The following is a 20,458-nucleotide window of genomic DNA, read 5'->3' as shown; positions in this document are numbered from 1 at the left end:
TTTTTTCCACCTAAGCAGGACTATGAATGTTTGGAGTGGGCAGTTCCTTTATTTTGTCTAGTCTAAGCAATTTGGAACTTGCCTCATACCTGGTTTTTAAAACTAATTTATTCTTCCAAATTGCTTTATCACTGGGAATGAGTTGCACAGAGTTGTCTTGGGCTTGGGCACCTGGATACTCAGGCACCATGAGCAGCAAAGCAACAGATATCTCTAGTATACTGTGGAAATGGCCTGTGGAATGTCCCTGTTGCTGTTCAGGACATGGCAAGTTTACGTGTAAAGGATAACTGGCAAAGGAGAAGATGCAATGCAGTGTGCTTCTCTCCATGCCTTCTCCCTGTGTGCTGCTTAGAGCTTTTTCCAGTCAGAGCCCAAAGAAGCAGCTTTGGTTCATCGATTGCTTTAAATGCCATGGAGACTTCATGTTGGGGTTGGGAAGGTGTTTCACCCCTGGCTGGGACACATACAGCCTTTCTTAACACTTTTGTGAGCCTCACCCTTTACCATGCCAGGTGCATGATTAATATGGTTAGAATGTGCTGCTTGGGGTCTGGGGAGGCCTTTCAGGCCTGCTGCTTAGGGGAACCCACTCCCCAAAGCTTCCCCCTGTTTGCAGCCTGCTTCCTAAAGCAACCCTCTAAAGAGGGGTTTGGCTGTACTGGCATTTACACATGTAAGCATAACTGCCTTATCCTGAAATTGAAACTTGAAGCCACCCATGTATATATTCCTTTCTTTACCATTTTTTGTTTTTAAAATAAAATCTGAAATTCTAGCTGGTGAGCTGTCCTGGGAAGGGGCAGTATGTGCATATCCTGTCCTTTGAGTTCCTTGGCCTGATGACAGTTGCAGCAAGGCACGAGGAATGGGTATACAGCACTCGTGTCAAGTGACCAAAAGAAGCAGTCAATTTCAATGAAGTTTTTCATACAGAGAACAAAACTCTTTAAAGGCAACTCAAAAATTAACTAATGAACTACAGCAATAACAGTGATTTTTCTACCAAAGCAATGAAACTGGCAACTTCAATAGAGAGGCATGTTGTGCTGTGTATGTCTTCAGGCCTGTTAATGTGTGGAAGCCACACCTGGACGTTGTTCAGGTTCCTGTGCTGTTGCTGTGGTGATGAGGTGACTATTAGAGCCTGACTGGAGCTTTACACAGTTACTGATGCCTACAAAATACTGTAAACATGTTGACATTGTTGTTTCTAATTGTATAACTATTTTTATTAAATAAAATTATCCTGACATACCCTGTGTAGCCAGTGTTTGTTTTGTGTTTTGATACCTTGCTAATCCACAGTGCTGCTGCTGCAGGTTGGTCTGAGCACTGTTGTTACAACGAGTTAAAAGTAATACAGGTGAAAACATGCAAAAAGAAGCAAGTTTTCAAGAAGCTGGTAATTGCAGGCGGGTTTGTATAGTTTTGCAGAACTCTCTGCAAGTGTCCTGCATGAAGGATCCTTAATTGCTGAGCAGTTCAGAAACACTCCATAGTTCTAGTGCAGACTGGCCCACTGAGGGTGAAGATTGCTCACTGATGCAGAGTGTTGTAAGTGAAAGCAGGTGTAGGTTTGCTGTGCAGGAGGACCTTTATATTTATGTTGACCCAATTAGAAAATTGAGGCTTTAAGGAAGAAATGTTGTAAAATCTTGATCCTGGCACACCTGCACTGCCTTGGAAAGCGCTCCCTGTCTTGTGCTTCTAGAAGAGATGGCATGTACAGGCTGGGTTGGATGGCAAAACGGTCTCTGAATTTCTACTGCCAGTTTGATGTAGTTCGGTGTGGGTAGTAGTAGACAACACCAAAAACAAGAGAAAATGGGTAGTCTGGGGAGGAAGGAGCACCTTTCTTACATGTGTTTCCTTGAGTGCCTTACTGCTGGGGCAGGAGTGATAGGACTGTCAGCATGTCAGGCTTACTCTGAATTTCATTCATCTGCCTTCCGTGGGCGAATGCAGGAGATGAGAACAGCACAGTTGGCAACTGTGCAGAGATGAGCTTCTTTGAGAGTGTGGAGAATTAAACTCTCTGCTTATGTACAACAGGAAGGTAACCAGTAGTTCATACAGGTATAGCATTACCCTTCAAGGTGGATTAATGTCTCTGGTGCTGGTGAAAGGTGCTGTGACAAGAATCCTGAAGCTGCTCTTGCCTGCAAACACAGCAGGTCCACGTGAACAAGCAATCTTCCTTGCTCCTCCCATTGCATCCTGCCGCATCGTGTACAGCTGAGAGATCTGAAAAGGGACACCCAGCTGCTGTCAAGAGGCTTGATGGAGGTGAGGTAAAGACTACCCACAGGTCTGGGGTGTCTGCCTGGGATGCTGTAACTGTTTCTTTGTTGCAGTTGATGCTGGGGGCTGCTGGAGGTGAGTGTTACCACTGAATCTTGCGTGTCCTGCACCAGGCTTGCTATGAGGCTATTAAGATGTGGTATAGTTTTGGGGCTTTAGAATCATTGTTAGTGGGGGAGGCCAGGTGGTGGGTTTGTTCTGTCCAAAAGGTGAGGAATAGTAAGAGTTGATAGGGGCTGCTGTTTCAGGAGCAGTACTCGCTGCTGTCCCTCTGGAATAGCACTGGTGGTGACAGCCCACCAAGGCATGTCAGGGTTACACTGAACCGTGCTGTGGCTGCATGTGTGTGTGAAACAGCCAGCAGTGCTCTCAGGGAAAGGGAAGGGCTCTGCAGAAGTGATTACGTTATCTTCTTTATTGGTGTGATCATAGCCAAGTAACTGGGAAGGAAAGAAGGACTTTGGTTATGGCAGGGGCAGGAGACTGGGGGCTCTGGACCTTATTCTCAGTGACTCTTCAGAGTCAACTGTTCCTTATACAACACACAAAAGGGTGCTTGTTTAACATTGTTCTCGAGGTGTTATGCAGCCTTTCTCTGTCAAACATACTCGCTGTGCATGAATCAGTGTTCCTTGCACACAGTGTCTAATGCATTAGTGACACGGAAAAGAGCAAGCAACATGCTGGGACCTGTCCTTGGAGCCCTGTGTTGCTTGGCCTGTCCTTGGAGACCTGCATTGCCTAGCTGTTGTTTCCACTGCGTTTTTTCATTACCATGTTCTGTAGCTCACCCACAGATGGGAACATCTGAAAATCTAAACTTAATGACATATGGATTAATGAATGCATGCATTAATTTAGACTGACCTTAAAATATCATTAAATTATCATTATCAAGCATCACAGCTTGATCTTCGAACAGTGGGATCTAATCCTGACTTGTAATCAATTGAATAAAACATCTCTTGTGAATGAAAGGGGTAGCACTGGCTTGTAAGATGAAGGACAGTCTTACAATAAAAGCAGAGCAAAATTCTTTGGTATTGTGCCCAGTTCTCTCTATTTTAGTCTGCTGTGAACTTACCAAAGCCACCCATCTGTGAAATATGGAATATCAGAAGTCCAGCATATTGTCTTCAAGAGCAGGATAACTGCATGACCCTGGGTAAGGTCAGTAGTTGAAGTTTTTCCAGGTACAAGCAGGAACCATTGCCAAAGCAGGTACCTGAGTGTTAGCTCAGGTAGATATCAGAAGCCCTTCCTGATTATCTGTATCTATTCCTTTCAGCCCACTGAAAACAATGTTAGAAACCATTTCTCTTTCTCACTGTATGGTGTAGGATTAGCAGAAACTGTGGGGTCATGGAGTCCAATCTCCTTCTGTGTCATGTGGCTTATGATGACAAATGTCTTCAGAGACCTCCTGAACCCTGCCCTGAAGGGGTTTAGGTTTTCTACCCCACGTGGCTTTGAATGAAAGGGTAACTGTACCCGCACTACTCTGAAAGTTATCAAAGCCCTGGCTAAATTTATTCATGCCTGTTTTCTGCCCAGATTTTCTTTCATTAGCATTAACCCTTCAGTGCAGGGGCTGTGTTGCCCTCTGAGCTGTGTGGCCTTCTGGTGCACTTGCAGGCTGTCATCCCTCACTTTGCTGGGGTGGTGTATTCAAACTGGCGGCTGCAGCTGTATGAGGGTCCAGGTGACGGCTGCCATGTTAGTGTTGCCAGAGAGGACAGCCACCTCCCTCCACCCTGGGGGGTAACCCATGGTGGGCCTGAGGTGTGAGGAGGGTCATGGCCCAAAACACAGTGCTAGAGAGCACTGCACAGCATTGCACGAGCCTTGGTCACCCCATACAGCTGCTGGCAGCGGGGCCGCTTCCCCTTGCTAGGAGCTGCCCTCACTGGGCTGGGGGGCCCCTTGTACACTGGGAGGTTTATACCTTGGTCTTGTGCTGGTGCTGCAGGTGGCGGTTTGGGTGAGCTGAGAGTTGGAAATGGCTTATTTTTGCCTACCAAGCAAGGGTACCTGCTTCCCCTTGAGCCACACCTCGGGGGGTTGAGACAGTGGCTCTCTGGTGACTGGTGGCGACACCAACAGCCACGTTTATCGGGAGCCTCAGAAGAGATCAGTGTGTTTAACCAGCTGTTCAAATACCACTATCACTTCTATGGGGCCGGGCAGCACAGTCCAGCCCCCTGCACAGCCCTGACCAGCTGCAGCAATGGCAGCTGGGGGCTGGTGCTACCACAGCCAGTGTTTCACAGAAGGGCCTCTGCCACATAGTCCAGCCCTGCGTGGGCTCCAGAGCAAGTAACACAGCTTGTTGTGGGGCCTGCTAACCACAGGGGCACAGCACAACAACCTGTGGGCTGTTTGCTCCTCCATAGTGGTGGCTGCAGTATGCCACCTTCCCCTGCAGCTCTGCTGAGGAGCCTGAGCCCTCTGATGGGTTTTGGTGGCATTTTTTCCAGAAGGTAATTAATTCGGAGTGCTTTTCCTGGTGTGGGATTTTGGGGTTGGTTTTTTGTTTGTTTGTGAGTTGTTTCTTTTTCTTTCTTTCTTCTTTTCACATTCAGAGCTCTAGGAGCAAGGCTTGATGAATGCAGAGTGTTGGCTCTTTATACTTGCGGTGCTGTCTTTATTAACAAAAGCTCAAAGTTTGACACTGATAGCTCTTGGTTTGATCAGATCGCTGCTCACCAGCCGGAGCATGAATAATACAACACAGAAACTGCCGGCACCTGGGCTGCTCCCAAGTGCTTGGTCACGGAAATGGTGGGGGGGACACACGCATCCACATACACATACGCACCCAGATAGGCAGATGCATACATACACACAGTCTTACATACACACAGTCTTACATACACACAGTCTTACATACACACAGTCTTACATACACACAGTCTTACATACACACAGTCTTACATACACATATGCTTACACACACAAAGCGGGGCGGGGCGGGGCGCGGCGCGGGGGCCCGTCTCCACGGCAACGGGCGGCGGTGCCGCTTCGCGAGCGCGCTCTTGCTCGGCGCCGCCGCCTCTCCGCCGGAGGCAGGGCAAAGGTGCGGGCGGGGTTTGGTCCTCGGGGGCCACCATCGGCGGTGACCGTTGCTGCGAGAAGGTGAGCTGGGCTGAGCTGCTGCCATAGCAACGCCGCCGGGCGCACCGACGGGGCGGGCCGGGCCTGGCCTTCAGCCGGGCGGTGGAAGGTGGCTCGTCCCCCGGGCCGGGGTGGGGACAGCGGCGGGACACGGCCAAGCCGCAGTGTCGGGGAGCAGGTAATCCCGGGGAGCACCTGCCGGCTGGGAGCGGGGCGGCCCCGCCGTGGGAGGTGCACACGGCCGGCCCTCATGCGTTACAGCCCGGCGAAGGGCTGCTTCGCCTGCTTGCTGGTGTCGGTGGTCATGGCGGTGAGGGGCTGCCGAAGGTTGCCAGTCGCAGCAGAAGGCACCCCCACTGATGCGCGGAGCCGGGTGCTTCTGGGCCTTCCCCACCAAAACGGAGTTGGGTTCGGGTTTCTGAGTCTGTATAAACGTGTGTTTTGGTACAAAGGGGCAAAACAACAAAACACCATCACTGTGTCCCCTTGTAACTGTGCCTAGCCTGTGGCTGAATATACCCATGTAGAGGTGTTACTGAGCTTTGCAGAACAGTCACACACCCAGTTAGAACTGAAACAGTGAAAATGAAGACTTGAGATTTTCTGCATACTTTTGGTCTCTCTTAAAACTGAAGCCCTTTAATCCTTACTTCATTAGACTCTAAACAGAATAGTACCTGATTCAGGATTTTCTGAAACAAGGTCATTAACTTGAAATTATCTCTTCAGCTGTGACTTTATGTTACAATAAAAGAAGCTGATTTTTATGCTGTTCCCCTTTATTATACATATCCTAAACACATTGAACAGTTTTCAGTATTTGTGTCATCGCTGAATGAACATGTTTTGTTAATGGCACAATTCAGCTTTCTAGCTTTTGTGCCTGTTGCCCATCATGATGAAGTTAAAAGAGAAATGGCTCTTTTGTGCTGAATATGTACTAGAGCAAGGTAATCTCCATTAAGACCCCAGGTACATGTCCACCCAAGCCCAGGTAAGGGAAGGGGCATTTCCCGGCAAAAATCACAACTTGTTTGAACAAAATTTAAACTTGGAGAAATGTAGTGTGATTAATTGAATAATGGTCATGGCAAGTGGTGACTAAAAAGAAGGGAATTAGGAGCAAAATTTTCCAGATTTTCTTGGACAAAATGTGGATCGAAAAGAGAAGAGTTTTGTAAAGTTTCTATATGAAGTTTGCAACAGAAGTGCCCAGCTTAATTGCCGTCTTTTTTTCACTTTTAAACAAATCTTGGCTAAAGTTTGAGGTCCAAAAGAGCAGTGCTCTTGACGAGCATGAAAGTTTTAAGAAGTGGAGCTGCTCTTCCTGAGAATAAACAAGAATTTAGGAGATGGTCATCAGAATTTAAAAGCTTGAAGGAATTTCAGCAGCATCATCTGGATGGAAGGATTTTTACAAAATGTATTACAAAATCTGAGGCAGGTTGGGAAGTCCAGGTCTTGTCTGCAAGGGCAGGTGGTTAACACATGTAGAGCTGTCTTGCTGTTTCAGTCCAGGGTCAGAGCTAACTCAAACATCTTGTGTTGCAGTATGTTAATGCATAGAACATGATCTTTTAGTACGTTGTAAGTGACACAGATTTGTCCTACTAGAGACACTTAGAAGTGACACCTCCCAGCCTACAGCAGAGAGTACAAAGAGAATAGGAAATTTTGAATAATCAACGTTTCCTTCTTTTGTCTTGTTTTTGTAAACATTAATAAATTCGGGAAGGAATGATGAGTGGCTAAAGCTGTAAAAAGGGCAGAATCATCTCTCTCAGCTGATGTGTGTCTCCACATCAGCTTTTAACCCTTTTGTGTATCAGATGGAGACATATGCTTTCTGTTGAGTGAACCCCTAAGCCCAGGGGTTTCAGGCAGTCAGCCTGGAGTCCTGAGTACCAGCATTGAAGCAGTCCTTCAGGAGCTGTTGGCACCTGTGTGCTATGCAGTCCAAAGATTGCTTAAAATATTCAGTCCTTATAGTGGTTCATCTCCAGTTTTGTCATGGTTGTGACTATATCCAGCCTGATTAACTGGCTAATGAGAATTTTCCATTGTTGTCTTCCTCATAAATTCAAACCAGAACTGAATCGTTTGCCCAGTATTCTCAATTGGTGTCTGTGTAACTTTACCCCTAATACTAGTGGAGCTAATAGGTTTGAAAGATAGCTACTTGTAAACATTCAGCCACTCTAGTAGAAGTTTCTAGCAAGAGAACTATCAATGAACGTCTTCTCATGTTTGCCGATGACACCAAGCTGTGTGGTTTGGTTGATACGCTGGAGGGAAGGAATGCCATCCAGAGGGACCTTGACACACTTGTGAGGTGGGCTGATGCCAACCTCATGAAGTTTAACCATCCCAAGTGCAAGGTCCTACACCTGGGTCGGAGCAATCCCAGGCACAGCTACAGGCTGGGCAGAGAAGAGATTCAGAGCAGGCCTGCAGAGAAGGACTTGGGCGTGCTGGTCAGTGACAAAATGAACATGAGCTGGCTTTGGTGTGAGCTCGCAGCCCAGAAAGCCAACTGTATCCTGGGCTGCATCAAAAGGAGTGTGACCAGCAGGTCAAAGGGGGTGATCCTGCCCCTCTGCTCTCGTGAGACCTCACTTGGAGCATTGTGTGCAGTTCTGGTGTCCTCAACATAAAAAGGACATGGATCTGTTGGAACAAGCCCAGAGGAGGGCCACGAGATGATCAGGGGACTGGAGCACCTCCCATATGAAGACAGGCTGAGAAAGTTGGGGCTGTTCAGCCTGGAGAAGAGAAGGCTGTGTGGAGACCTCATAGCAGCCTTCCAGTATCTGAAGGGGGCCTATAGGGATGCTGGGTATGGACTCTTCATTAGGGACTGTAGTGATAGGACAAGGGGTAATGGGTTCAAACTTAAAGAGGGGAAGTTTAGATTGGATATAAGGAGGAAATTCTTTCCTGTTAGGGTGGTGAGGCAGTGGAATGGGTTGCCCAGGGAGGTTGTGAATGCTTCATCCCTGGCAGTGTTCAAGGCCAGGTTGGACGAGGCCTTGGGTGATATGGTTTAGTGTGAGGTGTCCCTGCCCATGGCAGGGGGGTTGGAATTTGATGTCCTTAAGGTCCTTTCCAACCCTAGCTATTCTATGATTCTATGAGAAGCTTTTTGATAATTTGATCTACGCTAAGGCATAGCATGGATCTTCTAGGACTTGTGCATCTCAGTTTTTTGCAATGTGACTTTAAACAAGTTGAGACTTCTTTAAAGGAAAATGGGCCAGGCAAATATAAAACAAAAATGTAAAACATACCTGGGAGCAATGAAAGCTCTTAGTAATCTTAACTATGTTTGTACTTTTAATGTTTTACCAAACATAAAATAGGAGCTTCTTGGTCCAAGCACGAGGCTACAGTCGAGGTCATGAGTTCTAGTTTTACCTCTCAGAGACTTACTGCAAGACATCGAGTTAAGTCACCTTGGTTTGCTTTGACTGAAATCTTCCCCTCATAGTTGGAGCTGGAAAGGCGAAAACCATTCATGTTTATAAACCATTAGTGATCCGTAGTCCTGAGGTTCTGTGGCATGGTCTAGCATGGTTGTATTGATACTGCTCACAAGTTTGATGTGAGTGCCATAAGAGATATTGATGTCCTATATTTGTGTGTCACCAGAGTTTTAAAACAACTCTTTCCTGCTCTCCTTTTTATAGTGTTACTCTAACACATCACCAAAATGAGTGAAAATGAAGACCAAGGAGGTCCAACGCATATGGGTGATTTAACAGGAGGTGTAGAATATGACGATGATTTTGAAAAAGACCCTGAATGGCTAACTAATGAAGAAGAAGAAGCTGAAGAAGAAGAAAACCTTCATGAAAGAGAGGTATTTGTTAAATGCTAAATTATATGCTACTTATTTAGAATACAAAGTTGAGTAATATTTGAAATCATAAGCACAAAATTGAATATGGCTTGAAATGTGTAGGTACATTCACTGGATTTTGACAGAGAAAGCTATTTGTATTATAGTGAAAACCAGTTCAGTGAACTGGTTAGTTCGGTTATAATTGCTTTAAACCAGAAAATTCAGTATTCCTTGAAAAGAATATGCTTATTTCAGAAGTACTTTTGCATTCCTTTTCATGTTTGTGCAACACACATTCTGTTACACATTCTGTTTTTGTGGTGTCACTGATCACTGTGCAAGCCATGCTTAGTTAAATTTTGTGCATGGAGGAACTGCAAGAGGGTTGTTAATGCCAAAAAAGCTATTAGTTATGACATGCACTATTTGACAGCCTGTTTTAGATTTAGGGTCATTAGTAGTGCTCTTCTCTCTCACTATTTCTTTTCTCTTTCTCTGGTACTGTTCTTTGTTGGGAGAATAGTTGTTTGATTTTTGTTTTAGAATCCTGAAAAAAGTGAAGAGGATACTGAAGCACAAATTGTTAAAGGTGTGGATAGCTTTGAGGAAGACAATGAGGAAATGGAAGAAAATCCAGATCAGCTTTCAGAGGCAGATGTAAATGTGAAAGTAAGACCCTCCAATGAAGAAAGTTTGGAATCCAGATTTGATGTTAACCAGGGGGATCATGTATCTGATACTGACAGTGAAAGCTCTATCCAGGAATCCAAGCTGGAAAACCAGCAGGAACTGGATGAAGAAGAGGATGAAGAACTAAAGCGTTACATCTTGGAAAAGATTGAACAAGCCAACAAACTGCTGGAGAATCAGGCTCCTGTGGATCAGAACAGAGAACGGAAATTAAAATTTAAGGATAAGTTGGTGGATCTTGAAGTTCCTGCTCTAGAAGATGTTGAAATTTGTAAAACTGACTCTGCAAAAGGAGATGATGTTTCAAATAGGCTGTCTCAGTTGTGTATTTCTAATGAAATGGGACAGGAAAGCACATCACTTTCACCACATGCTGACAAGAACAATGAAAAGAAGGATGGTAAAATCCTAGTGGAAAAAGGTGGGAAGTTTGAACTCTTAAGTTTACGTGATATTGAAAGCCAGGGCATTTTGCCCCCAATAAGTGTTTCTTTTACTGATATTGAAACTCAACACATGTCTCCAAAATCTTCACCCTGTAGTCTTGGTGCTGCTTCTCAAATGAAGAAAGTACCTCCAGAAGGACCAGGAGCACATGCTTTTTCTCCTGGTGGAGATGACTGTGTGTTTTTCCCAAAGCCTCCATCTAACCTGAAGCATCGTCCAAATTCTGCCATCAGTGCTTCTAGAGGCCTGGGAAAACGGAAGACTCCGCAGAGGGTGCAGTCTGCCAACATGCCTGTGAGAAGCTCCACTTACTGTCTTTCTCCCAGACAAAAAGAATTGCGGAAACAGTTAGAACAAAGGAAGGAAAAACTGAAGAAAGAGGTAAAGATACAGAGGCAATAAATAGATCACAGTGACTATCCTGTTCCCTTGCTTTAGAATTATTATTCTCTGGAGTTTGTAAGGAATCTATCAAAAGTCTTTTCCTTAGATGAAAAGAAAAACCCCACAGAGTGGCATAGGATCATGTCTTGCTCACAAGAGAAATTAAGTATTTATTTACTACATCCTTCATAAATAGGCCTTCTGCTATATTGTACTTACTGCTTTTGCTTATTGACTCTCTTTCTACCTAGGTTCCATTTCATGCCCACTGTTTACTGTGACATATCCCATGGTATCACATCTCCACAGATTACACTGCAGTGCAGGAAGTTAACATTAACCAAAGTAATGCAGGTGCACATTTGGGTGCTCATGAAGTATGTAATAGGCAATTATCATATGGGAGAGTGTTCAGTCTTAAAATGAGATCTTCACAAGAGAATGACCATGAGAACTACAAACAAAGAGCAGTGTGTTTAACATGTGTCAAGATAGAGCTGACTTCAAAAGTGGTATGCCTGCAATAAGATGCATGCAGGTGAAGTCACACTGACTAATTATATAACTGGATACTTTCCTTCCTGTAAAGGTTTTGCATAGGTGAGCATTGTAGTAAGTTTTCTCAGATGAGTTTGTGGCAAAGTAGGTTTTTTTTCCCTTTCTCTGTTAATTAATACTACTTTTGCTTCTTATTTGGTTTTATCTGGGAACTACAGAGACGACAAAAAGAAGAAAATGTTGCCAGTACTGAGGTTATTCTTCTTGTATCTATAAAGGGCAGTAATTAAAAAAAAAAAAATTTAGAAAATCAAATCAGTATCTTATGTATTGCTGGGGAAGAAAATCCACCTTTTTAGATCTTTCTCAGCACCTTATTCAGAAAAACATATTTAATAGAGCCAGCCTTTGACAGCTGTAACAGGAACCTCAGAAATCTTTACCAAGTATTTTAAAATCTTAGATGTTTTTCTTCACTTTGCATTATGATGATACGATTACTAAATATTAGCTTGCTATGTATGTTGCTCTGCAAAAAAGAGCATGAAGCAGCTACCATTTTTCTGTGCCATAATGTTCTAAGTAATCTGGCTCAGTAGCTTTACAGGTTGCTTTCTGTCATCTGTGGAAATGGGCCTAGCCTGGTTTATTTGAGGCTGAGGCTTAGCTCAGTAACAAGGGGTATGAAATGGGAAGAGTTACTGATGGGTTTGCTTTGTACCACAAGACTGGATCTCTTGACACCATACTCTGCATATTTAAAGTAAAAGGTAGTGTTGTAGAGGCAGGGAGGGTTATTTTCCTAACAGTGTGTGTTAAATCTCTTCCTCTGCTGGCTGACTTATGAAAAGGTAAGAATGTATTACCTTATTTCTTCATTTTTGAATGGAGTTCTTCCATTCAGTGATGGATTTCACAGGCATGAAACATTTCTTGACATAAATCCATCTGCTTCATTTTGGTGGAGTTTCTTTCATTTCAGTAAATTTCAAATTACAAGTTTGAAGGCTAGTGTGAAAGTAGATGGGAGGAATATCATCTATTTGCAAGAAGAACAGGTTTCTATGATTATTGAAATGAGTGGGTATTGTAGCTTTTTTATCAAAGGAAGAGAGTTACAATCTGGTAAAATGTCCTAACCAGCTTTCTGAAGTGCAGTCTGAAAACCTTTCTCTTCCTTGTAGATACTTGTAATTGGCTAAAATGTGATTAATAATAAAAAAAAACTTTTCTCAGTTTTGTAAAAATCAGTTCATTTTGTAAACTTGGAAAAGGTGTTAAGCTATTAATACTCTGTAAGTAAATACATTACAATGTCATGTCCAGAAAATGCTCCATATTTGTAAGGTAGTAGTCTGTAGTCCATAGGTAGTTAAATATCCTTTAGGGTTTAGTGTACCCACCTGTCAAGACTGGGAGCCGCATTCATTTTCAAAACTCATCAGTTGAAACTGATTTTAAGCCAATCAGAGCTCTTGGACAGGTTTAATTTTAAAAGTCTTCATCCATTGCTATTAAGAGATGTCTGTGAGTTGAGATGTATCATGGAAATGGAGGTAATCACAAAAAGGGTTAGACAGTATCTGAATGTAACATGAACCATAGAAGTGGTCAAACTCTTTTCTTCCTAGAAGTAGTATCAACTATGATGCAATCTTTGATTATTCCAGTTTCATCAGTACTTTTGTGTCTCTCATATAATTCAGATGGCTTATTTATTGTCTGTGAAAGTCTTTGAAGATTGATTCTCTTAAAAACTAAGTTTATTCACTCTTCATTCCATTTAAGGAAGAAGAAAAGAAAAGGGAACAAGAAGAACAGAAGAGAAGAGATAATGAGATGGTTTTTAAAGCTTGGTTACAGAAGAAGAAAGAACAAGTGCAAGAAGAAAAGCGGATTCGTCGTGCAAAGGAGCTAGAAGACTTGAACAGCAGAGTAAGACCTCCCTAAAATAGAACTGGGAGCTGTAGTGCTCTTGTTAAATAGGAAAATCAGATTCTAAGCCTTAGAATCTGTTCTTAGCTAAGTATATGCAAATATACAGTGATAGGAAATGTTTTTATTACATTGATTTTGGTGAAGAGCTAGATTGACTTGCATGTTTAGGATTGTTCTGCTTGGCAGAGTGGCTTGCATCATAGAAGCCAGTATTGGATTCCATAGCTGTAAAATCACAGGAGACAGATGCTCCTTTTTATTGGGACAATGACTTGATTGAACCCTGCAGTGAACAACCAGCTGAGATGGGGGGGGGCACAAAATTACAAGATGGGATATAGAAATCTTTAGGAGTAGCTTTAAGTAAAAAAAGATTACTGTACTAGTGTCCCATGTGGTATCAGCAGTCCTGGAGCAGAAAGGAGCCCACTGGGTATCTCCTTCATGTTTTTTTTAAATACCAGGCCACCATTATAGAACAGGATGATATAGAAATTGTGGTCACTAACGTTATGAATCCAGCATCCTTTCTGCAGAAACAATTGACAGAACCACTAACACACGACTGCTTGACCACCATAGAGACTATATATTCGAGCCAACCAGACTTGAAAGAAAAACCTCTGGAAGATGCTGATTCTTGGTTTACTGATGGTAGTAGCTTCATGAAAAATGGTGAACAAAAGGCAGAATATGCCATTACCACCACTACACAGGTAATAGAAGCTAAACCTTTACCTGCGAACACTTCTGCCCAGAAGGCAGAAATAATAGCATTAACGAGAGCCCTGGAATAGGCTAAAGATAAAAGGATAAATATTTGGACTGATTCTAAATACACATTTGGTGTGATCCATGCACATGGTGCTATCTGGAAAGAATGTGGACTTTTGAAACATAAGGGAAACAGATTAAACATGCTACAGAAATTCTACAATTACTGGAAGCTGTTCAGCTACCTGAAGAAGTAGCTATTATGTACTGTAAAGGACATCAGCAAGGTGGCTCTGATCAGGAAATTGAAAATAATTTGGCCAATTTTGAAACCAAACGAGCAGCTGAACAATTTCAAATCATGTCCTTAATCCCTGATGGCAAACTAACAATTGAAAAATCTAAACCTAGGTATTCAAAAGAAGATAAAAAACTGATTGAAGATCTAAAGGGACAGGAAAATAAAGAGAATTGGGCTCAAATACCTAATGGGTGAATTGTAATCCCCTATAACCAGCTCTGGAAGTTAGTTCAGGAAGAGTCACAGAATCCAAAGGGTTGGAAGGGACCTCAAGAGATCATCTGGTCCAACCCCCCTGCAAGAGCAGGGTAACCTACAGTACATCACACAGGAACTTGTCCAGGCGGGCCTTGAATATCTCCAACGTGGGAGACTCCACAACCCCTCTGGGCAACCTGTTCCAGTGCTCTGTCACTCTCACAGTAAAGAAGATCTTCCTGATGTTAATGTGGAACCTTCTATGCTCCAGTTTATACCCACTGCCCCTTGTCCTATCACTGGATATCACTGAAAAAAGCCTAGCTCCATCATCCTGACACCCACCCGTTACATATTTGTAAACACTGATGAGGTCACCCCTCAGTCTCCTCTCCTCCAAGCTGAAGAGACCCAGCTCCTTCAGCCTCTCCTCATAAGGGAGGTGCTTCACTCCCTTAATCATCTTTGTGGCTCTGCGCTGGACTCTTTCAAGCAATTCCTTGTCCTTCTTGAACTGAGGGGCCCAGAGCTGGACACAGTATTCCAGATGCGGCCTAACCAAGGCAGAATAGAGGGGGAGGAGAACCTCTCTTGACCTACTAACCACACCCTTTCTAATGCACCCCAGGATGCCATTTGCCCTCTTGGCCACAAGGGCACATTGCTGGCTCATGTTCATCCTCCTATCCACCAGGACCCCCAGGTCCCTTTCCCCTTCGCTACTTTCCAGCAGGTCAGTCCCCAGCCTGTACTGGTACATGGGGTTGTTCTTCCCCAGATGCAAGACTCTACACTTGCCCTTGTTGCATTTCATCAAATTTCTCCCCGCCCAACTCTCCAGCCTGTCCAGGTCTCGCTGGATGGCAGCACAGCCTTCTGGTGTGTCAGCCACTCCTCCCAGTTTAGTGTCATCAGCAAACTTGCTGAGAGTACACTCGGTTCCCTTGTCCAGGTCGTTGATGAAAATATTAAACAGCACTGGTCCCAGCACTGACCCCTGAGGGATTCCACTAGTCAAGAACATAATAAAACTCATTGGGGTAGCAACTCTTTGCATAAATATTTAGACAAACAAATTATAGGAAGGAATCTATACACCACAGTTCAATTAGTAACAAAACAATGTCAGCTATGTCTTAAGAATAATCCTAAAACTGAAAATAGAAATCAAATTGAGACAACTGGTAGAGGAAGTTATCAGGGACAGCAATGGCAAATAGATTTTTCTGAATTACCAAGAAAAAGGGGGTTGTCGATATTTGTTGGTGTTAACGGATACTTTTTCAGGCTGGCCAGAAGCATTCCCTTGTAGGATAAATAACACAAAACAAGTGATTAAAATATTATTTAATGAGAGAATAAACTCATTTGGGGGTACCATAGACAATTTCTTCTGACTGAGGCTGCACTTTAGTGCAAAATTGTTACAAGAAATTAGCAAAAAATTAGAAATTGGTTGGGAACTACATGTTCCATATGGGCCTCAGGCCAGTGGGCAAGTAGAAAAGATGAACCATCTGATTAAACAACAAATTAGTAAAATATGTCAGAAAATGAATTTATATTAGTACCAAGGTTTACCACTGGCTCTATTAAGAATTCGAACTAAACCTCAGTCGAAAGAAGAGGTTAGCCCATTTGAAATTTTGTATGGAAGACCATATCAGTCCCAGTTTAAGGGAGAAAGTCTTCAGGAAGTGGGGGAAGACTATCTCCGATAGTCTCTGATCAATCTGGGAAAAGTATTAGAGGAGATAAATAAGAGAGTAGTAGGGACAAGAACAAGAGATTTGGATTATCTGATTCACCCTCTCAGATCTGGAGGCTGGGTTTATGCTAAAAAATCTTCAGGAGATTCTCTACAGAAGTGGAGCGGACTGTACCAGATATTACTGATCACCTTTACAGCAGTGAAGATAAAGGAACAACCTGCTGGGATACATTATTCAAGAATAAAGAAAGCACTAGAGCCAGAGAAGACATGGTGGATCGAACCTTCAGTACCCCTGCGTATGAAATTGTGTCGGTCATAATTTGGACTCATATGATAACTGGCACACAAGCTTGGGACCAGAACTTATACCTAAAATTAGTGCAGAATGTTACTAATGTTTTAATCGTAGTGACTGTTGGGTGTGTGCACAGTTGCCTAAATCAGGAGAAAGCCTGGATCTCCCATTAATTGGAGTTCCAATTCTAACACTGTCTCATGAAAAAATTTGTGGGTGAACACTAGCAATCTATATTCGAAGGAAAGGTTAACATTTGGAATACTTAATCCTAACCCAGGTAATAAATATTATACCTGTGCACAAAGATGTATTACATCAGAAACCAGGGTAAGAAATTTTGCTTGTTTAAATGCCACAGATGTAGGTCACCATTCAAGTTGCAACCATACTATTACTATAGATGGTATTATAGTTCAATGGTGGCCCATTCCTAAAGGGAAAGGATGGTATTGGTTATGTGGAAAAAATGCTTATAAGACTCTACCCCCCAACTGGAAGGGGGCATGCACCTTAGGTGCTGTAATACCCAATTTTACTATTATCGACAAGTACCCTTCTGGGACCTGGGTTAGAAGTTTTGCTAAACGGATTAAGAGAGGGTTTAACCCTATTATTGAACGGCACACCGCATTTCATAGTTTTGTAAGAGGGCTAATTCCATCTTTGGGCATAAGTAAATTAGAGAAGGCAATTGTAAATATCTCAGCAACTATAGAGGAAATGGAAAGCAAAAACATTATATAATCCAGGCAGAATAAGAGATAACCAGCCTGTCTAAAACAGTATTACAAAACCAAATGGCTCTAGACATGTTATTGGCATCACAAGGAGGGGTTTGTTCCATAATCAATGAAAGCTGTTGTTCCTATATAGACCAAAGTGGCAGAATTGAAACAAATCTGGAGGAAATTTCGAAACAAACTAAGATATTTCATGAAATGGCCATGGGTGACACCTCCTGGGGTTTTGAAGAAATATGGAAAAAGTTCACTTCATGGTTACCCAATCTCTCCTGGTTGAGGCAACTGGTTGCAGGAATACTGGTGTTAATTGTTTCAATATTGATTACTTGTGGTATGATACAATGTTCCCTCTGGTGTTGCAAACGATCTATGATAAATTATGAAGACTGGAAAAGAAATGAAATTAAGCACCAGGTAGAAATGGGAAACTATTTCAAAAAGACTTTTGATGGTAATGGTAATATATAGAAAAGAGAGTTGCAAAAGAATTTGCAAAAGGATAGAAAAAGGGGGGAAGTTGAGACAAGGGGGGGACAAAATTACAAGATGGGATATAGAATTCTTTAGAAGTAGCTTTAAGTAATGTTAAGTTTGATGGCTTTGTAACAGTAGCAATGGAAAATTACTGAGGTGCAGGATACATAGAGAAAAATATATAGAGAGAGCACAGCTAGAGAACATACTGAGAATTCTCACAAGATAAATCATTATAGTTGACATAGCTTTAAGAAAAAACAGCCTAGAAGAACAGGACACAGGAATAAGGAGTACCTGGGAACCGCAGGTGTCCAGGCTGGGCTACAGTTTAACTGGTAAGTAGGAGGATTATTATGTCTCTGGTGCTAACGAACCAATTAAACTGGTATGAGCATCTACTGCGCATGCTTCAAAGGCTGCCAGAATGGATGAAGATTATTGGAAGAAGTAAACGACCCTCAGAGACCACCACAATTCTGTACGCATGCGGGGAACTCTGGAAAATGATGTAATCCATATGTAGCCTCATGAATATGTATGTATGCCCAGGGACTATATAAGGATGGCTTGTATAGCAATACGGGGACACACGTTAGGAGGAGTTATCCCCCGTGTCTCCTGGCGCCGCAATAAAGAATACCTGCTTGTCAGCTTGAAAACTTTGTTGGCAAGTTTGTTCCTGGAGTTTTCTCCGAATCACAGCCAGAAAACCCTTTGAAGTGCATTCCTTACCTTGTTGGCAAGCAGTTAGTGCACATGACCTGACCAAAGCCTGAAGATGCTGTCTTCTGAAGTTCCTCTGCCTTGCAGCAATGGGCTTGAAAAGCTAAATTCAGTATTTTTTTAAAACATACAGCTTTGAATTCTTGCTCATGTGTATGTTCCATGCCAGATTAGTATGATTTACTTTGGTTCTAAAGTATGTTTTGTGGATGGGAGATAACAGCAGAGTTCAAAAAAATGTTATAATGTGATTGTAAGTCATTTAGTGACAAGCCTTGTGCGTGTCTTTTTTTTTTTTTAATAGGAGAAAGACAGGAATCCAGAAGAAGCCTTCAAATTATGGCTTAAAAAAAAGCACCAAGAGCACATGAAAGAGAAACAGTTAGAAACGTTGAGGCGCCAAGCTGAGGGAATTGCCTTTTTTCCAAGAACAGAGGAATGCAACAGAGCCTTTAAAGAGTGAGTAGGGTCATTCCTAGGGAAGAGTATTTGTAAGTTTTGTAGTCTATCAGCCTACATAGTTATTTTATTGTATGTCTTTACTGCTGAAGTCCTCATTGTTTTGGTTTGGTGCTTTTTTTATGGATATGCCCTCATAAACTTAAACCCTAGCAAAAATACCTCAATTTCTTGATGTTGTTTGGTCTGTGTTGTGAAATAACTTGTCAGAGCCTGAGCTGAAACAGTGAATTACTTCTGCTGAAAAAGGGAGACACTTCTCCCCTGTCAGGCTCAGGTTGATTCAGCTCATTAAGCAAGCAGAAAGATAATCCAGTAGAGTGTTTTTTAACTCCCTCTAAGTTTGTGAGTTGAATTAACAACAGGGGGAGGCAAAGGTGGGTGGCAGAAGCTGGAGAACGGGATGGCGAAATAGACTGGCTCAGCCATGACACCTGTGTTTATCCTCCAGGGCAAGGTGACTCTAGTTAAGTGGGGGCAAGTCTCCTTCGAATGGATGACATAAAACTTGAATTGCAACTGTCAGTATTTCTAGACCTCTTTCTCTCTCCCCAGATGGCTAAAAAGAAAGAGAGAAGAAAAACGAGCAGAAGAACTAGCTGCTAAAGAAAGAGTGAGACAGCTTAGACTAGAAGCCAGAAGAGCAAAACAGCTGCAGAACATCCACTGTATTAATTCAGAGCCAAAATCCTTTCGCTTCACAAATCATTACAGTTGAAAGTTTGATGTAAGCACAGAGTTCTTGGTGGCAATCTTTTAATTTTTATGGCTTGAGTTTTTGCTCTTTACAGCTACTTTTTGTGGTGTGTTTAAAGCTTCAAACAAGTTTAAAAATTATCTTCACTAACAACATTTTACTACCTATTTATTTGTAATTTTGTTGAAAAAGCCTGCTTTTATATGTAAATAACTCAGGGATTTTATTGGTTTGCCCAAATCTTAACGAGTATGAAATCTACATACTAGGGTGGCAAATACACATTCCTGTCATTAAAAGGCACTTTATACTCAACTCCACCATGAATTCCTGGATGCAGGCTATTATGTGAAATGTTGACTTTTTGCTGGATTACTACTGTTGTTTGCTGCTGCTTGTGATGAAGGCTGTACAAGGTGTTATGCTGTTGGAAAATGCTGCTGCTTGTACCACTTTCTATTGAGCTGTTGACCAGTTAATTCTGGCTAGACTGGAGGACTATTTTATTTTAGTTTAGGGAAAGCGGCCATTGAAGGCTAAGAGGGTGACTGTGCAACAGTCTTTGAAACTTATTTCTGAGTCATAGTTAGTAATTTTCTATCCCATTAAATGAAGTGGTTGTGTGAATTATGACCGTTACCAGTATCAAGGTAGCTGGATCATTTGTATACATGTCCATGTTTGCTATACATTAATTATAATAAATTATACCACCTTACCCAGCTCAATTGTGAACTCTTCTCAGGGAGTGCTGAGGTCAATCATGACATCATGAAGTTAATGGAAAATGAGGAGCAACTGTCCAACACATTTCATGATCTGTCATTGTTCTTCCACTTGTGCACATATAAAGTTTTTTCTGGAAGTTTTGTAACAGGAAGTACTGTAGTAGATGGCAAAGCAAATTTGCCATGAGTA

The 20,458-nt window shown here is 42.6% G+C and overlaps 1 protein-coding gene across 3 annotated transcripts; it reads left to right on the top strand.

The window, feature by feature from the left end:
* The first annotated feature begins 2,005 nt into the window (after window positions 1–2,005).
* On the top strand, window positions 2,006–20,262 carry CCDC181 (coiled-coil domain containing 181). 3 transcript variants are annotated; one of them, XM_061366627.1, is made up of 6 exons: window positions 2,006–2,379; window positions 9,105–9,277; window positions 9,803–10,777; window positions 13,067–13,213; window positions 18,689–18,843; window positions 19,399–20,262. In XM_061366627.1, exons 2-6 carry the CDS (start codon window positions 9,128–9,130, stop codon window positions 19,559–19,561), a joined length of 1,590 nt encoding a protein of 529 aa, XP_061222611.1. In that variant the 5' UTR covers window positions 2,006–2,379; window positions 9,105–9,127; the 3' UTR covers window positions 19,562–20,262. The 3 variants fall into 3 exon arrangements, with proteins under 3 accessions (XP_061222611.1, XP_061222613.1, XP_061222612.1); XM_061366629.1 differs by lacking the exon at window positions 2,006–2,379 and adding an exon at window positions 4,624–4,784; XM_061366628.1 differs by lacking the exon at window positions 2,006–2,379 and adding an exon at window positions 5,310–5,439.
* The last annotated feature ends 196 nt before the right edge of the window (window positions 20,263–20,458 follow it).

Source organism: Neopsephotus bourkii, unplaced genomic scaffold, assembly GCF_033783945.1.
Source record: "Neopsephotus bourkii isolate Nb327-2 ecotype Australia unplaced genomic scaffold, CSIRO-AGI_Nbou_v1 NB_1350, whole genome shotgun sequence".
In the NCBI taxonomy this organism is placed as follows: domain Eukaryota; kingdom Metazoa; phylum Chordata; class Aves; order Psittaciformes; family Psittacidae; genus Neopsephotus; species Neopsephotus bourkii.
Note: the sequence above shows the minus strand (reverse complement) of the source record. Positions and strands in the feature narration are given on the sequence as shown.